The sequence below is a fragment of the Lytechinus variegatus genome, chromosome 15, assembly GCF_018143015.1.
Source record: "Lytechinus variegatus isolate NC3 chromosome 15, Lvar_3.0, whole genome shotgun sequence".
NCBI lineage: Eukaryota > Metazoa > Echinodermata > Echinoidea > Temnopleuroida > Toxopneustidae > Lytechinus > Lytechinus variegatus.
The window spans coordinates 32,163,317-32,175,395 of NC_054754.1; the positions used below are offsets into that span (position 1 = coordinate 32,163,317).

General features: G+C 35.7%; 2 protein-coding genes across 3 annotated transcripts in view; both read left to right on the top strand.

The window, feature by feature from the left end:
* LOC121428773 (DNA (cytosine-5)-methyltransferase PliMCI-like) overlaps positions 1 to 8,432 on the top strand; it is a 28,373-nt gene extending 19,941 nt beyond the window's left edge. Inside the window, 8 exon segments of the mRNA XM_041625594.1 lie at positions 199 to 350; positions 962 to 1,093; positions 2,855 to 3,001; positions 3,392 to 3,709; positions 4,151 to 4,317; positions 4,775 to 5,015; positions 5,557 to 5,673; positions 6,151 to 8,432. Of these exon segments, the coding sequence (XP_041481528.1) occupies positions 199 to 350; positions 962 to 1,093; positions 2,855 to 3,001; positions 3,392 to 3,709; positions 4,151 to 4,317; positions 4,775 to 5,015; positions 5,557 to 5,673; positions 6,151 to 6,291 (1,415 nt within the window). The 3' untranslated portion in view covers positions 6,292 to 8,432.
* A 1,712-nt stretch (positions 8,433 to 10,144) lies between these two features.
* Positions 10,145 to 12,079, top strand: part of LOC121428675 (microtubule organization protein AKNA-like) — a 42,793-nt gene continuing 40,858 nt past the window's right edge. Inside the window, exon 1 of one of the 2 annotated variants that reach the window (XM_041625471.1) lies at positions 10,145 to 10,253. The gene's annotated coding sequence lies outside the window, so the exon portion shown is untranslated. The remainder of the gene's footprint in view (positions 10,254 to 12,079) is intronic. The other variant, XM_041625472.1, reaches the window with a different exon arrangement.

The window sequence follows — 12,079 nt, forward strand, 5'->3', positions numbered from 1 at the left end:
CTGGGAAATTGCATAATATATGCATATCTGATCCCCTATATGCAGGTCCTTCTGAAATTATTTGTCTTTGCTTTCAAATAACAAGCATTTGATACAGAGAGTAAATTAAGAATGGAGTGGGATGTCCAAAGGTACATGTAGATTAGTTCATGTGATTGCTCTTCTGACGATACTGACTTGATTTCTCTATTCTGATAGGTTTATCAGAGGGATTCCATCAAGCTGGAATATGCGAGTCTAGCTGGGCTATAGAGAAGGAGGAACCAGCAGCTCAGGCTTTCAGACTCAATAACCCAGGCTCAACGGTCTTCAGCGATGACTGTAATGAATTACTCAGACTAGTTATGCAGGTACTGTAATAGATCCATTTTAATTGTGAACTTACATCAGCTAACAGTATACTTGGAGAAAAAGAGTGGGGAGGGGTCAGCTTCGAATGGAATTGGGGAAAAACCTTTGAAAAAGAATACCTTGGTCACTCGTTATCCTAGTACTGTGGAAGTGTATTGCATGTTGTTTCATTAGAATTATGCTCTCAGAAATAGACACAAACAAATGTTCAGAACTAGTTTTTGCTTCCTATACCAAGCAGAAATGTTAGTCCACACTTTTATGGAATGCTGGTGTCGATCTTACTACTTCATGTAATCAAGAGTGAGATAATGTACCAAATAATTGATTGGAATTTGATCTATACATATTGTTTTCTTCCAATTTCATGAAAATAAATAAAAATTTGGACAGCCTTTGACTGTGGAATGGAAATCTAATAACTGGAGGTTCACCAAACCATTGCGATGAAAACCAATAGAGTACCAAGTCTTGGGCTTCTTTTTAAGTTTTTTTTTAGCATTGTATTTAACTAAAACAAAGGCTTGTTTCTAATAAACTCTCTGTAGGGTTCATATTCAATGAGCTGTAACTTGTATTTTTGTTTTAATTATAATTAATCACTATTCAGGGTGAGAAGACAAGTCGTACAGGTCAGAAGCTACCTCAGAAGGGAGATGTAGAATTACTATGTGGTGGACCACCCTGTCAGGGATTCAGTGGAATGAATAGATTCAACTCTAGAGAATATTCCAAATTCAAGGTAAGCCATTCCTCTCAGTATCAATCACTCTTCTCATTGCAGTGTTTTGATGAAATGGAAGCTCTCACAGAACAATGTCTTTGTTTATCGTGGTCTTGAATCTGAGCCACAGCGTATTTTCTGTCAACAAGAAATATATCCAGATTGTCCAGCAATCAACCCAGGTAAAATGAATGGTTATCTTGGTAGAATGAATGTTATCCAGGTTAAATGAATGGTTATCAAAGTTAAATGAATGGTTACCAAGGTTAAATGAATGGTTATCAAAGTTAAATGAATGGTTACCAAGGTAAAATGAATGGTTATCAAGGTTAAATGAATGTTTATCAAAGTTAAATGAATGGTTACCAAGGTTAAATGAATGGTTATCAAGGTTAAATGAATGGTTACCAAGGTTAAATGAATGGTTATCAAGGTTAAATGAATGTTTATCAAGGTTAAATGAATGGTTACCAAGGTTAAATGAATGGTTATCAAGGTTAAATGAATGGTTATCAAGGTTAAATGAATGGTTATCAAGGTTAAATGAATGGTTACCAATGTTAAATGAATGGTTATCAAGGTTAAATGAATGGTTATCAAGGTTAAATGAATGGTTACCAAGGTTAAATGAATGGTTACCAAGGTTAAATGAATGGTTATCAAGGTTAAATGAATGGTGATCAAGGTTAAATGAATGGTTACCAAGGTTAAATGAATGGTTATCAAGGTTAAATGAATGGTTATCAAGGTTAAATGAATGGTTATCAAGGTTAAATGAATAGTTATCAAGGTTAAAGGAATGGTTATCAAGGTTAGATGAATGGTTATCAAGGTTAAATGAATGGTTACCAAGGTTAAATGAATAGTTATCAAGGTTAAAGGAATGGTTATCAAGGTTAAATGAATGGTTACCAAGGTTAAATGAATAGTTATCAAGGTTAAAGGAATGGTTATCAAGGTTAGATGAATGGTTATCAAGGTTAAATGAATGGTTATCCAGGTTAAATGAATGGTTACCAAGGTTAAATGAATAGTTATCAAGGTTAAAGGAATGGTTATCAAGGTTAGATGAATGGTTATCAAGGTTAAATGAATGGTTATCAAGGTTAAATGAATGGTTATCAAGGTTAAAGGAATGGTTATCAAGGTTAGATTAATGGTTATCAAGGTTAAATGAATGGTTATCAAGGTTAAACGAATAACCATTCATTAAATGAATGGTTATCAAGGTTAAATGAATGGTTATCAAGGTTAAATGAATGGTTATCAAGGTTAAATGAATGGTTATCAAGGTTAAATGAATGGTTACCAAGGTTAAATGAATGGTTATCCAGCAGGATCATTGGATGCACCAAGCACTTGAAGCACCAGCTGGAGCTAAAGCTAGGGTAATGAAAAGTTTGATAGTACGGTAGATGTCAATCATCATGGTAGCTTGAATCGGAGTAAGAGAAAATCTGTTGTCTCACGATGCGGCAGAGATAATCTGTTGCCGCATCGTGAGACAACAGATTATCTCTTACTCTGATGAAAATTTTGCTTAAGAATATTTAAGCCAAATGGAGGTTAGTACTTAAGTCATTTCAGATGGCATTAATAAATTAAGGGATAGAGCAACATTGATCTGGTGTTGCATGGTGACTGTCTGGTCCACCATCAATTGGGCAAAAAGAATTTTCTGAGTATTTATATTTCAGATCTCGAAGAGATTTCAGATTTCGAACAATAAAATAGGATTTTTTAAAATATGTTTCTGTTAATTTCTTTGTATTTCTACAGAACTCCCTTATATCATCGTACCTGAGCTACTGTGACTACTATCGCCCTCGCTTCTTCCTCCTGGAGAATGTCCGAAACTTTGTATCTTACAAGAAGAACATGGTCTTGAAACTTGCTCTTCGCTGCCTTATACGCATGGGCTATCAGGTATGTGCTTATACTCCGCTTGTTTATCATAGGGATCAGCGAAATATGATTCTGTGTTTCTCCACACAAGTATACATTTGTACATAGTTTGACTTAGACTAAATAGTTCGCCTTGACAATTGTATGTATCTTCTGTGTAACAGGGCCTTTGTATAAGAATCCGATAAAAAAAATTAGATGGGAAAAGTTTTCACAACCATTTCCGAATGTGTGATAGTATAGTAACTAATATAGAAGTATAGCAACTAATCATTATTTTCTTATCGTTTATGAAACAGGGCATGAACATATAATATATTTTCACATCTGATTTTGCTAATACATTTTCTTAATTGCATGCAGTCAGTATTCCATAATTTTCCATTCTCTTGATATCTCTTTTCTCTAAAGTGTACATTTGGCATCCTCCAAGCTGGTCAATATGGTGTCCCACAGACTAGACGAAGGGCTATCATCTTAGCTGCGGCACCGGGAGAGAAGCTTCCCTTCTACCCTGAACCCCTCCATGTCTTCGCCCCTCGTGCCTGCTCCCTCAGCGTGATGATCGGCGATAAGAAGATAGAATCCAACAACCAGTGGTGTCTCTCAGCTCCGTATCGTACCATCTCGGTGAGGGACAGTATGTCCGATCTACCGACGATCAGGAACGGTGCTCAGAAGCTGGAGATATCCTACGATGGTGAACCGCAATCGGACTTCCAGAAGAAGGTGAATTTCACCAATATTTGTGAATTAACTGTTCAGGGGGTGTTTTATAAGGATTTCAGTCTGATTACAAGTCGTGTCAAGTGGCAACATGTAGATGATATTAAAAGCATAATCTCAATTAATATGTGTAACAAATGCCTTGATGCATTATATATATATGAGATGCAGTTGGGAATTTAAGTATGATTTTTAGTTTTTTTTCTGACTTCATTTGTTGTCAAGACCCTCGTGTTCATCCCTAAGAAGGAAAAGAAAACTCAATTGCATGAAATCTGTTAAACTTGTTTAATCACACTTCTATAACAGAAATGAAATCGAGTGAATGTTCGAGTTGAGGAAGCAATGCTGAGGAAAGGCTGCTAAATCAAGATTACCCCTGAAGTAATAAGTATTGTTCATATTATTGTTCTTTCCCTACCATTTCAAACAATTTTCCCATAGATCCGAGGGAACCAGTACCAACCAATCCTGCGTGATCATATCTGTAAAGACATGAGCGCCCTCGTTGCTGCCCGTATGAAGCACATCCCATTGGCACCAGGGTCAGATTGGCGTGACCTACCCAACATTCCTGTTGCACTCAAAGATGGAACCACATGCAAGAAATTGTAAGCTTTCTCTTGATGCATTATCTTATGGAATTCTCGTTAACAATATGAGAAAGGATGAAAACGATGGACTTTAATGGTTATGATATAATTCAGAAATAATGAATTATCTGTCTAATCAACAAAGTGCTTATTTATTTAATTCAGAGTAGTACAGTTTGGTCAGCAAGCAGTATCAATATTTCATCTGGTCCGCTTCATAAAGAATTATAACTATGGTAATTTTGATATGGTAACCATAGAATTGATATGATTGGCTGCTGAGCACTGTTACCATGGTATTTGTCATCATGGCAATAGTGAAAATTTAGGTGTCATCTGTTTACATAAATTTGGCCAAATTATACCTCAGGGAATTCTGGGGGTGCTCTTGATGATATTAATTGATCCACAAAGGTCTATTACTTGAAAGGTCAAATGAAATAGAAGAAGACCCGTCTTGACTTCTTCATTTCAGGCGTTATACTCACAAGGACAAGAAGAATGGGAAGTCATCGACCGGTGCCTTGAGAGGGGTGTGTTCCTGCGCAGAAGGGGACGCCTGTGACCCATCAGATCGTCAGTTCAATACCCTTATCCCCTGGTGTCTACCTCATACCGGTAATAGACACAATCATTGGGCAGGACTCTATGGAAGGTTGGAATGGGATGGATTCTTCAGTACTACTGTTACCAATCCTGAACCTATGGGCAAACAGGTAGGTCAAGAGATTTTAAAGTACTTTAATTCTCTAATTTATTCATTTGGTTTTTGTGTAATATAGGTTTATATATTTTATTATTGGCATGACTCATGCAGTCATAGCCCCTATGGACTTATTCTCACTAAATTTGTGTTGATGATTTTCAGCATGCCCAGCCAAGGTGTGGTATAAACAATGCTGATATATATATTTTTTTTAAAAAGGTTGTGCCTTGCCATATTTCTTGAAAGGTACTTAATTATTATCTATCATGGTAACGTTTTCAATTTTATTCCGCTCCATATACTGATATACGTATGTCGTACATGTCATTTATGGGGAAGATATGAATTAGAAACTATGCTTTTCAAACGTTTCCCTTCATGTTTCACTGTTCTAGTTTTTTGTAAGCTGCTTCCATGTTCCAATGAATGTGTATCTGAATTAATGGTGTGCACACTTTAGACAGCTCAGTTTCTTTTTTTTTTCTTTTCTTTTTTTGCTCTGTGTCTATCGGGATTGTTATGATTATTTTGTATTTGTTTTTTGTCAAAAGGGGCGTGTCCTTCATCCAGAGCAGCACCGTGTGGTTAGCGTTCGAGAGTGTGCGCGCTCACAAGGATTCCCTGATACCTATCGTTTCTTTGGAACCATCTTGGATAAACACAGACAGGTATGTTAACCCTTAGCTTTCTAGAACCGGAGAATCCCTGTATAATGTATATTGGAATTACAAAATTCAGAAGTCAGTAGATTTATTGTACAACTTCCAAACAGACAGGGGTACATAGAAACAATTCCCCTATCCCTTCCTATGTGACCCATTCCACAAAAATATACCAAGGCGCCTTACAGGAGTAAATACTTTGGAGAAAATTTTCTAACTGGCAATAGTATTGTAAGCTGTATTTTGATGTCAGCCATTCCATTTAAGCATGCTTACAGTATAGGTACTATGGCCCGTGTCTTAAATAAAATCTTTCAAGAAATTATCATGGTGCTCATTCATGAATTCAATCATTATAACCTTTTAACCAGAACAACTTCATTTTACACCATACAACTATTTCAGGCAAGAAATTTATCCATAGTTTTCAACTCTGTATTGTATATTTGTTCTTTCAATCCAAAATATTGTGTTTTTTCTCAGGTTGGCAACGCAGTACCCCCTCCCATGGCGGCAGCCATCGGTATGGAGATCAAACAATGTCTTCAAGCTAAGGTAAAGAGAGACCAGGAGAGAGAAGCCCTTGAACCCATCAAAGAAGAGACCGTAGAGAGGATGGATTAAATTATAAGTACACCTGTTGCATAAAAGTTACTATTATAGTAACTTTGCCATGCAATGGTAACTACCATGGTAACAATGCTGATCATCCAATCAGAATCAAGGATTTCAGGGAAGTTACCATTGGATAGCGATGTAACTTTAATAGTATTGTTTGTGAAATGGGACCTGGGAGTGTTTCATGAAAGAAATGGTCATTTTCACTGACTGTATTGTTATAAGCTACTGCTAATCATTGCATATGATTGACTGATAGCAAATTAGGCAATGAGAAATCAGTGCCAAACCTTTTCATGAAATGCTCCTCTGATAATACCAAGTTGATGTAGAGCATTTCTTGAACCATGAGGGCACAAGGAAGCTGAATCATCATTGACACTTTACTCCACAATGGGATAAGAAAACATATGACAAATGTTATATTTTCTGTCAATCCAATACTATGATTGCTTGCCTAACATGTGGCTTGGCATAAAAAGTTTTGCTTATATGGAGAGCATGCTAGATGAAATTTATAAGTATACATTGCTCATGCCTTATAACCCACCATTTGGTCAGTAATGAAAATTTTGGTAAATTAATTCCGTGCCATTTATTAGCTGATCGGTCGTTTATTCATTACAACTTTTTTCGACTCCATAGCCTTGATGAATTCAGACCTTGCATCATTGTAATTTAATATAAATCTGTTAATATTTATAAATGCATTGTATTTATATTGCTTTTCATTGTTCAAAAAGCTGTTTTTACCTATGAATAAAAAGGATAAATTTATAAAAATGTACTCTGATTGCATTTCTCTTTTATCCAAATAAGCTTTAATATTCCATATTTCGTATGAATTTGAAATTTAATTATCTGAATGTGTACATAAGGTATACTGTGTTGTCTGAATAAGAGTTCTTGCTTTCATAAATATCAATTTTTACTTGTATGTTGAGATGTCTGTTTCGATATTACTGCATTCAACTGAAACCAAGATTGAAATATAATAAAACTGTTAAAAATGTAATAACTAATTCAAACCAGGATTTAAATAAGTGTACAAAAGCCAATGAAACTGTTGAACGTGTTCTGGTAATCAATTTTCATAGAAAATTTGAATGTGAATGTCATCTTTATTTTGTAGTCAATTACAGATTAAACCAATGGGGGAGGGGTAGGGAATAGTATAGGACTCTACGAATTCATAGTGTATTTAATATGCAAGTATAAACTGTGTTTTGTAAATCTGTGATATTTGAATCCTTGTTAATGGTGCAACAACTGCTATTGCCATTATACAATGCCCTGTTTCTGTGATGTACTTTTATGCATATTAGATGGCAGGGGACTGCGGATGAAGACTAATCGCAAAACCTGGCAAAGAATATCACACACGACTCATTCACCCTGACCAAGCTCTCATTGATGTCTAGTCTCCCCTCTCAGTCCCTGTACAGCATGGAACGTACTAGTATCATAGCCCCATGTACAGGGTCTTGTCAAAGACTACAACATTTAGGTAGCTTTGCAATCAATAGAAAGACATTTACAATTGTACGTTTAGGCCCCCTAATCAATCACAAATCTTGCAAGTAATTGCTGGTCTATTTCATGCAAACATACATTACAGAGTTGATTTGATTCTGTTCAAGTTAATCTCTATTACTTGTAGATTTGATGGTGATATTTGCAATCAATCACACAAAATATCTTGCAACTATCCCTCAGAATTACCTCTAATGAAATGTTTGTATTACGTGTTTGTCATTAATATCAAATTTGTACCCTGGGTTGTTTGCATGATAATTAAACCATAATGTTGCTGTAAGTGATGGTATTTGAACACCCATACAGTATGTAGTTCGTCATATTATGCTAAGTATATATGTCTATACGTGTATATAGAGATGGTCAAGTACATTTTTTTTTCTAATTAAACAAAACAAAAATGCTTTCATATTGCATTGACAACTGACCATTTTACTCAAATGAAAAATGTGTTTGCTGCCCTCTCTTGGAATTTAAGGAATCATATTTTTGCTTTTGATGTGATATAAATATAGAGTCTTTTGAATGTATTTGTACCTCATTGTGCATTCCCTATTTTGGCCAATTGTTGAAGTATTGTACAATAAATTTACATTTATATAACAATTTGAGTTAAGGTTCATTTGTTTGTTCATGTGTATTGTTGGTAGTGTATAAAGGATTGAATGGTTGCACTAAAAATATTGAGGAGAAAATATTAAAGGAATGGTCCAGGCTGGAAATATTTATCTCAATAAAGAGAGTAAAATTCACAGAACAAAATGCTGAAAATTTGATAGAAAATCGGATAACGAATAATAAAGTTATTGAATTTTAAAGATTTGCATTCTGGTGAAACAGTTCTGGGCATGTCTTTATGAATATTCATTAGGTGGGCTGATGATATATCCCCACTTGTTCTTTTGTATTTCATTTTTATGAAATTAGGTTTATTCAAAAAAAAAATTCTGCCAAGAACTTAAACAATTGGATTGACAATTGATTGAGTGCATTATTTATTTATTGCCACAACTTATTTCATTATGATGGAGACAGATTTACACATGTATGAAAAAATGAAACAATTATGATTTCATGTAATAACATAAGAAAAAGGAAAGTGGAGATGTTACATCATCAGCCAACCTAATGAATATTCATGACGATGTGCATATAACTGTTTTCACAAAATATTTATAAACTTTAAAATTCAATAACTTTGTTATCCGATTTTGATGAAATTTTTATCGTTTGCTCTGTGAATTTTACTCTATTTATTGATGTATAAATATTTTCAGCACGGACCATCCCTTTAAGGGGAAACTTGTTTGAAATACGTTCATAGTTCCTTATTCTGAATATCATTATCAACCTTGTACAGCTGGGGGACTTGGGGGCCATGAACCCCCAAAATTGTTCATGACGAAGAAAAAAAGGAAAAACGATGAAATGTTATTTTCTTGATATGACGAAAAATTTGAGCTTTGTACAAAAAAATGTCTAAATTTTTGCTTGCTCACTAGCAGCTATTTATAAATTTTTCCTGTTGCACCATATTACACCAGTTTTTAGACATGATTTAAAGAAAATAGCATTTTATCCTTCTCTTTCTTTTTTTTTTTGGCTCATTAATTATGCCATTGAGTATCAAAGAGAGAGAAAGAGGAAGGGTTTAGGAGAATGGTTTCGTGAACAAAAAAACCAATATATATATATATATATTATGGACATCCATTTGATAAGAGTTTTAGCTATGGTAAATTTGCCAAATAGCATTGGTCATATGTATGGAAACGGGGCTCAGCTTTAGTCTTACCATACTTCCCCATAGTTGTATAACTCTTTTTAAAACTGAACTTTTACTTAATTCATATACAGGAGGTATCTGCTTTGAAATGACATTTTGATTTCAGAACTTCTTATTAGAAATTGTGATCTCAGCACAACAAAGGATTTTTTTATACTTTTAATGCATCAAATCCTAATGTAATATTAAGTAATTTTATATACATGCACAAGTAAAAAGTTATCTCACTTTAACCAAAAAGTAATGAACAGAATATGCGATTATAGCTCATTTGACAAAATGACAAAAGTGTTGAAGCGGGGGCTGGTATACTACAGAGTGTAGCAGGTGCATGAATGTTTGTACAGTGACTCATGAACAGAATGTGTATCTCATTATAGAGGCAATGGAATATTTATTTTGGGATTAGATCCATAGGCCTATGGTTGTTTTATTTATCCTTTTCCCACATTTTATTATTTTATTTTCCTTTTCTCCATCTTCCTTTTCTAATTTCCTCTCCTTGTCAACGTTTACTTTGAGTGTTGCTGCCCTCTACCGTTCGTTGGTATAGCCGTGTATTCGTTACCGTTTGTTAATTGTTGGAGTAAAGTCAATATGTAGGCAGATGTTTCGATTGTAATATTTGGAGTAAAACCCAGCTAAGGTCAGTAGATCTTTGATCGTTTTGCCCATCATATTTTTTAATTCGGATATCAAGAAAATCTAGATATAACTGACCACGCAGATGTTTTGTTCATGGCCCTTACTCGATACCGGCCGCGGTTCACTAGACCACCCACTTGCGGAGCCCGACCAGACTCCGTGCTTCGCGACATCGTTCATGCTAGGCTTTGCCTCGGGCTGCTGTGGATTTTGATCCAATACAAAGGACTCTGGTGGAGACTTTGGTATGAACGTATATACAGGTTTATTATACAGGCCAGCTAGGCAGGTCAATCAACAGGCATGGTATCCATGTTGCGGGAGGTGTATGGAGTGCTTAGATATCCATACTGATATCGTAACATCCTTCTTCTGATAAGATTGAGAATGTCAAATTTCAATGATATTGTTTTAAAACAATACTTTTGGTAGTCTGCAAATTTTGGTAATTTGGCTTAGTTATGATTTATCAGATATAATAATATAGAAATTGTTTGGTTTGTGAGAATAATACCAATTTATGATAAACTGTATGCATCTTCAATTTTACGTAACTTCAATCTTGTGCAAAACTGAAAATAATTTGGATAACCGGATTGATCCTGAAATCAATATTTCCAAACAATAAGTTTTGGTTATAGTGTCTTTTTGATAATTTCGTAAACACTATCTTGACATACCAAAAATAATGTACAATGTTTATACATGCATATAATAAACTTAAAACTACACTAATGTCTTCAGTGTTGTCTTCTTTCTTCTCTTTCTCTTCTTTGTTTGAGAGTTTAGAGTGTTCATAATGTTCAATCTTCAAACATGAATCTCTCTGGTTTGCGAATAGTGCGTCCAGACCTCGTGGTTTGTGAGTGTGTCTGTTGAGATTGATTAGAGTTAGAGTTGGACATTGGTGTTCGTTGGACGTTGTCTTCCTCTGGTTGAGTTTCTGTGGAATGGTCTTCTTCGTCGAACCTCACACGCTTCGGAGTTGGGTTGGTGGATGGAATTTCCCTCAAGTGAGATCTATTTCTCCTCAAGATTCCTCCATTCGGCGTTGAAACTTCGTAGGATCGAGGTTCTTCACAGACTTTGGATACTTTGGCTGGTATCCAAGTGTTGTCTCTTGGATGCAGAACTCTCACTGGCTGTCCTACATGCAGTGGTGGCAGATCAGAACTTGCATGTCGATCATGCACTTCCTTCATTTTGTCTTGCCTATTCAAGAGAAACTCGGTAGCAGCAGAATCTCTCGAAAGATAGTGACTTGGCAATGTGGTTCGGATGGGTCTTCCAAACAACATCTCTGCTGGTGATCTCAAGTTATTGTCAACTGGTGTTGCTCTCAGGTGCATCATGGCTAGTTGACTGTCTTGGCTAGTTTGAGAACACTTCGTCAACAGATTCTTGATTGTACGAACCATTCTCTCAGCTAATCCGTTGGATCTTGGATAGTGCGGTGAAGAAGTGATGTGCTTGATATTCCACTTCTTGCACATGTCTTGGAATGGTTTCCCGACAAATTGTGGACCGTTGTCGGACACAATCTCTTCTGGTGGACCGAACAGACTGAAGATTCCCGTCATCTGTCTTGCTATAGCTGCACTGGATGTATCGGTTAGCTTAGCAATGATCGGATACTTGGAATAGTAATCAGTAACGAGTAGATACTCTTGTCTATTGAGCATGAACAAGTCAGTTCCCAGTCTGGTCCATGGTGCTGGTGGTACATCATGGGGATGCAGTGGCTCTTTCTGCTGTCTTGCTTGGTGTTTCTGGCATGTTTCACACTGCTTTATCAACTGATCAATGTCCTTGTTGATGTTTGGCCAG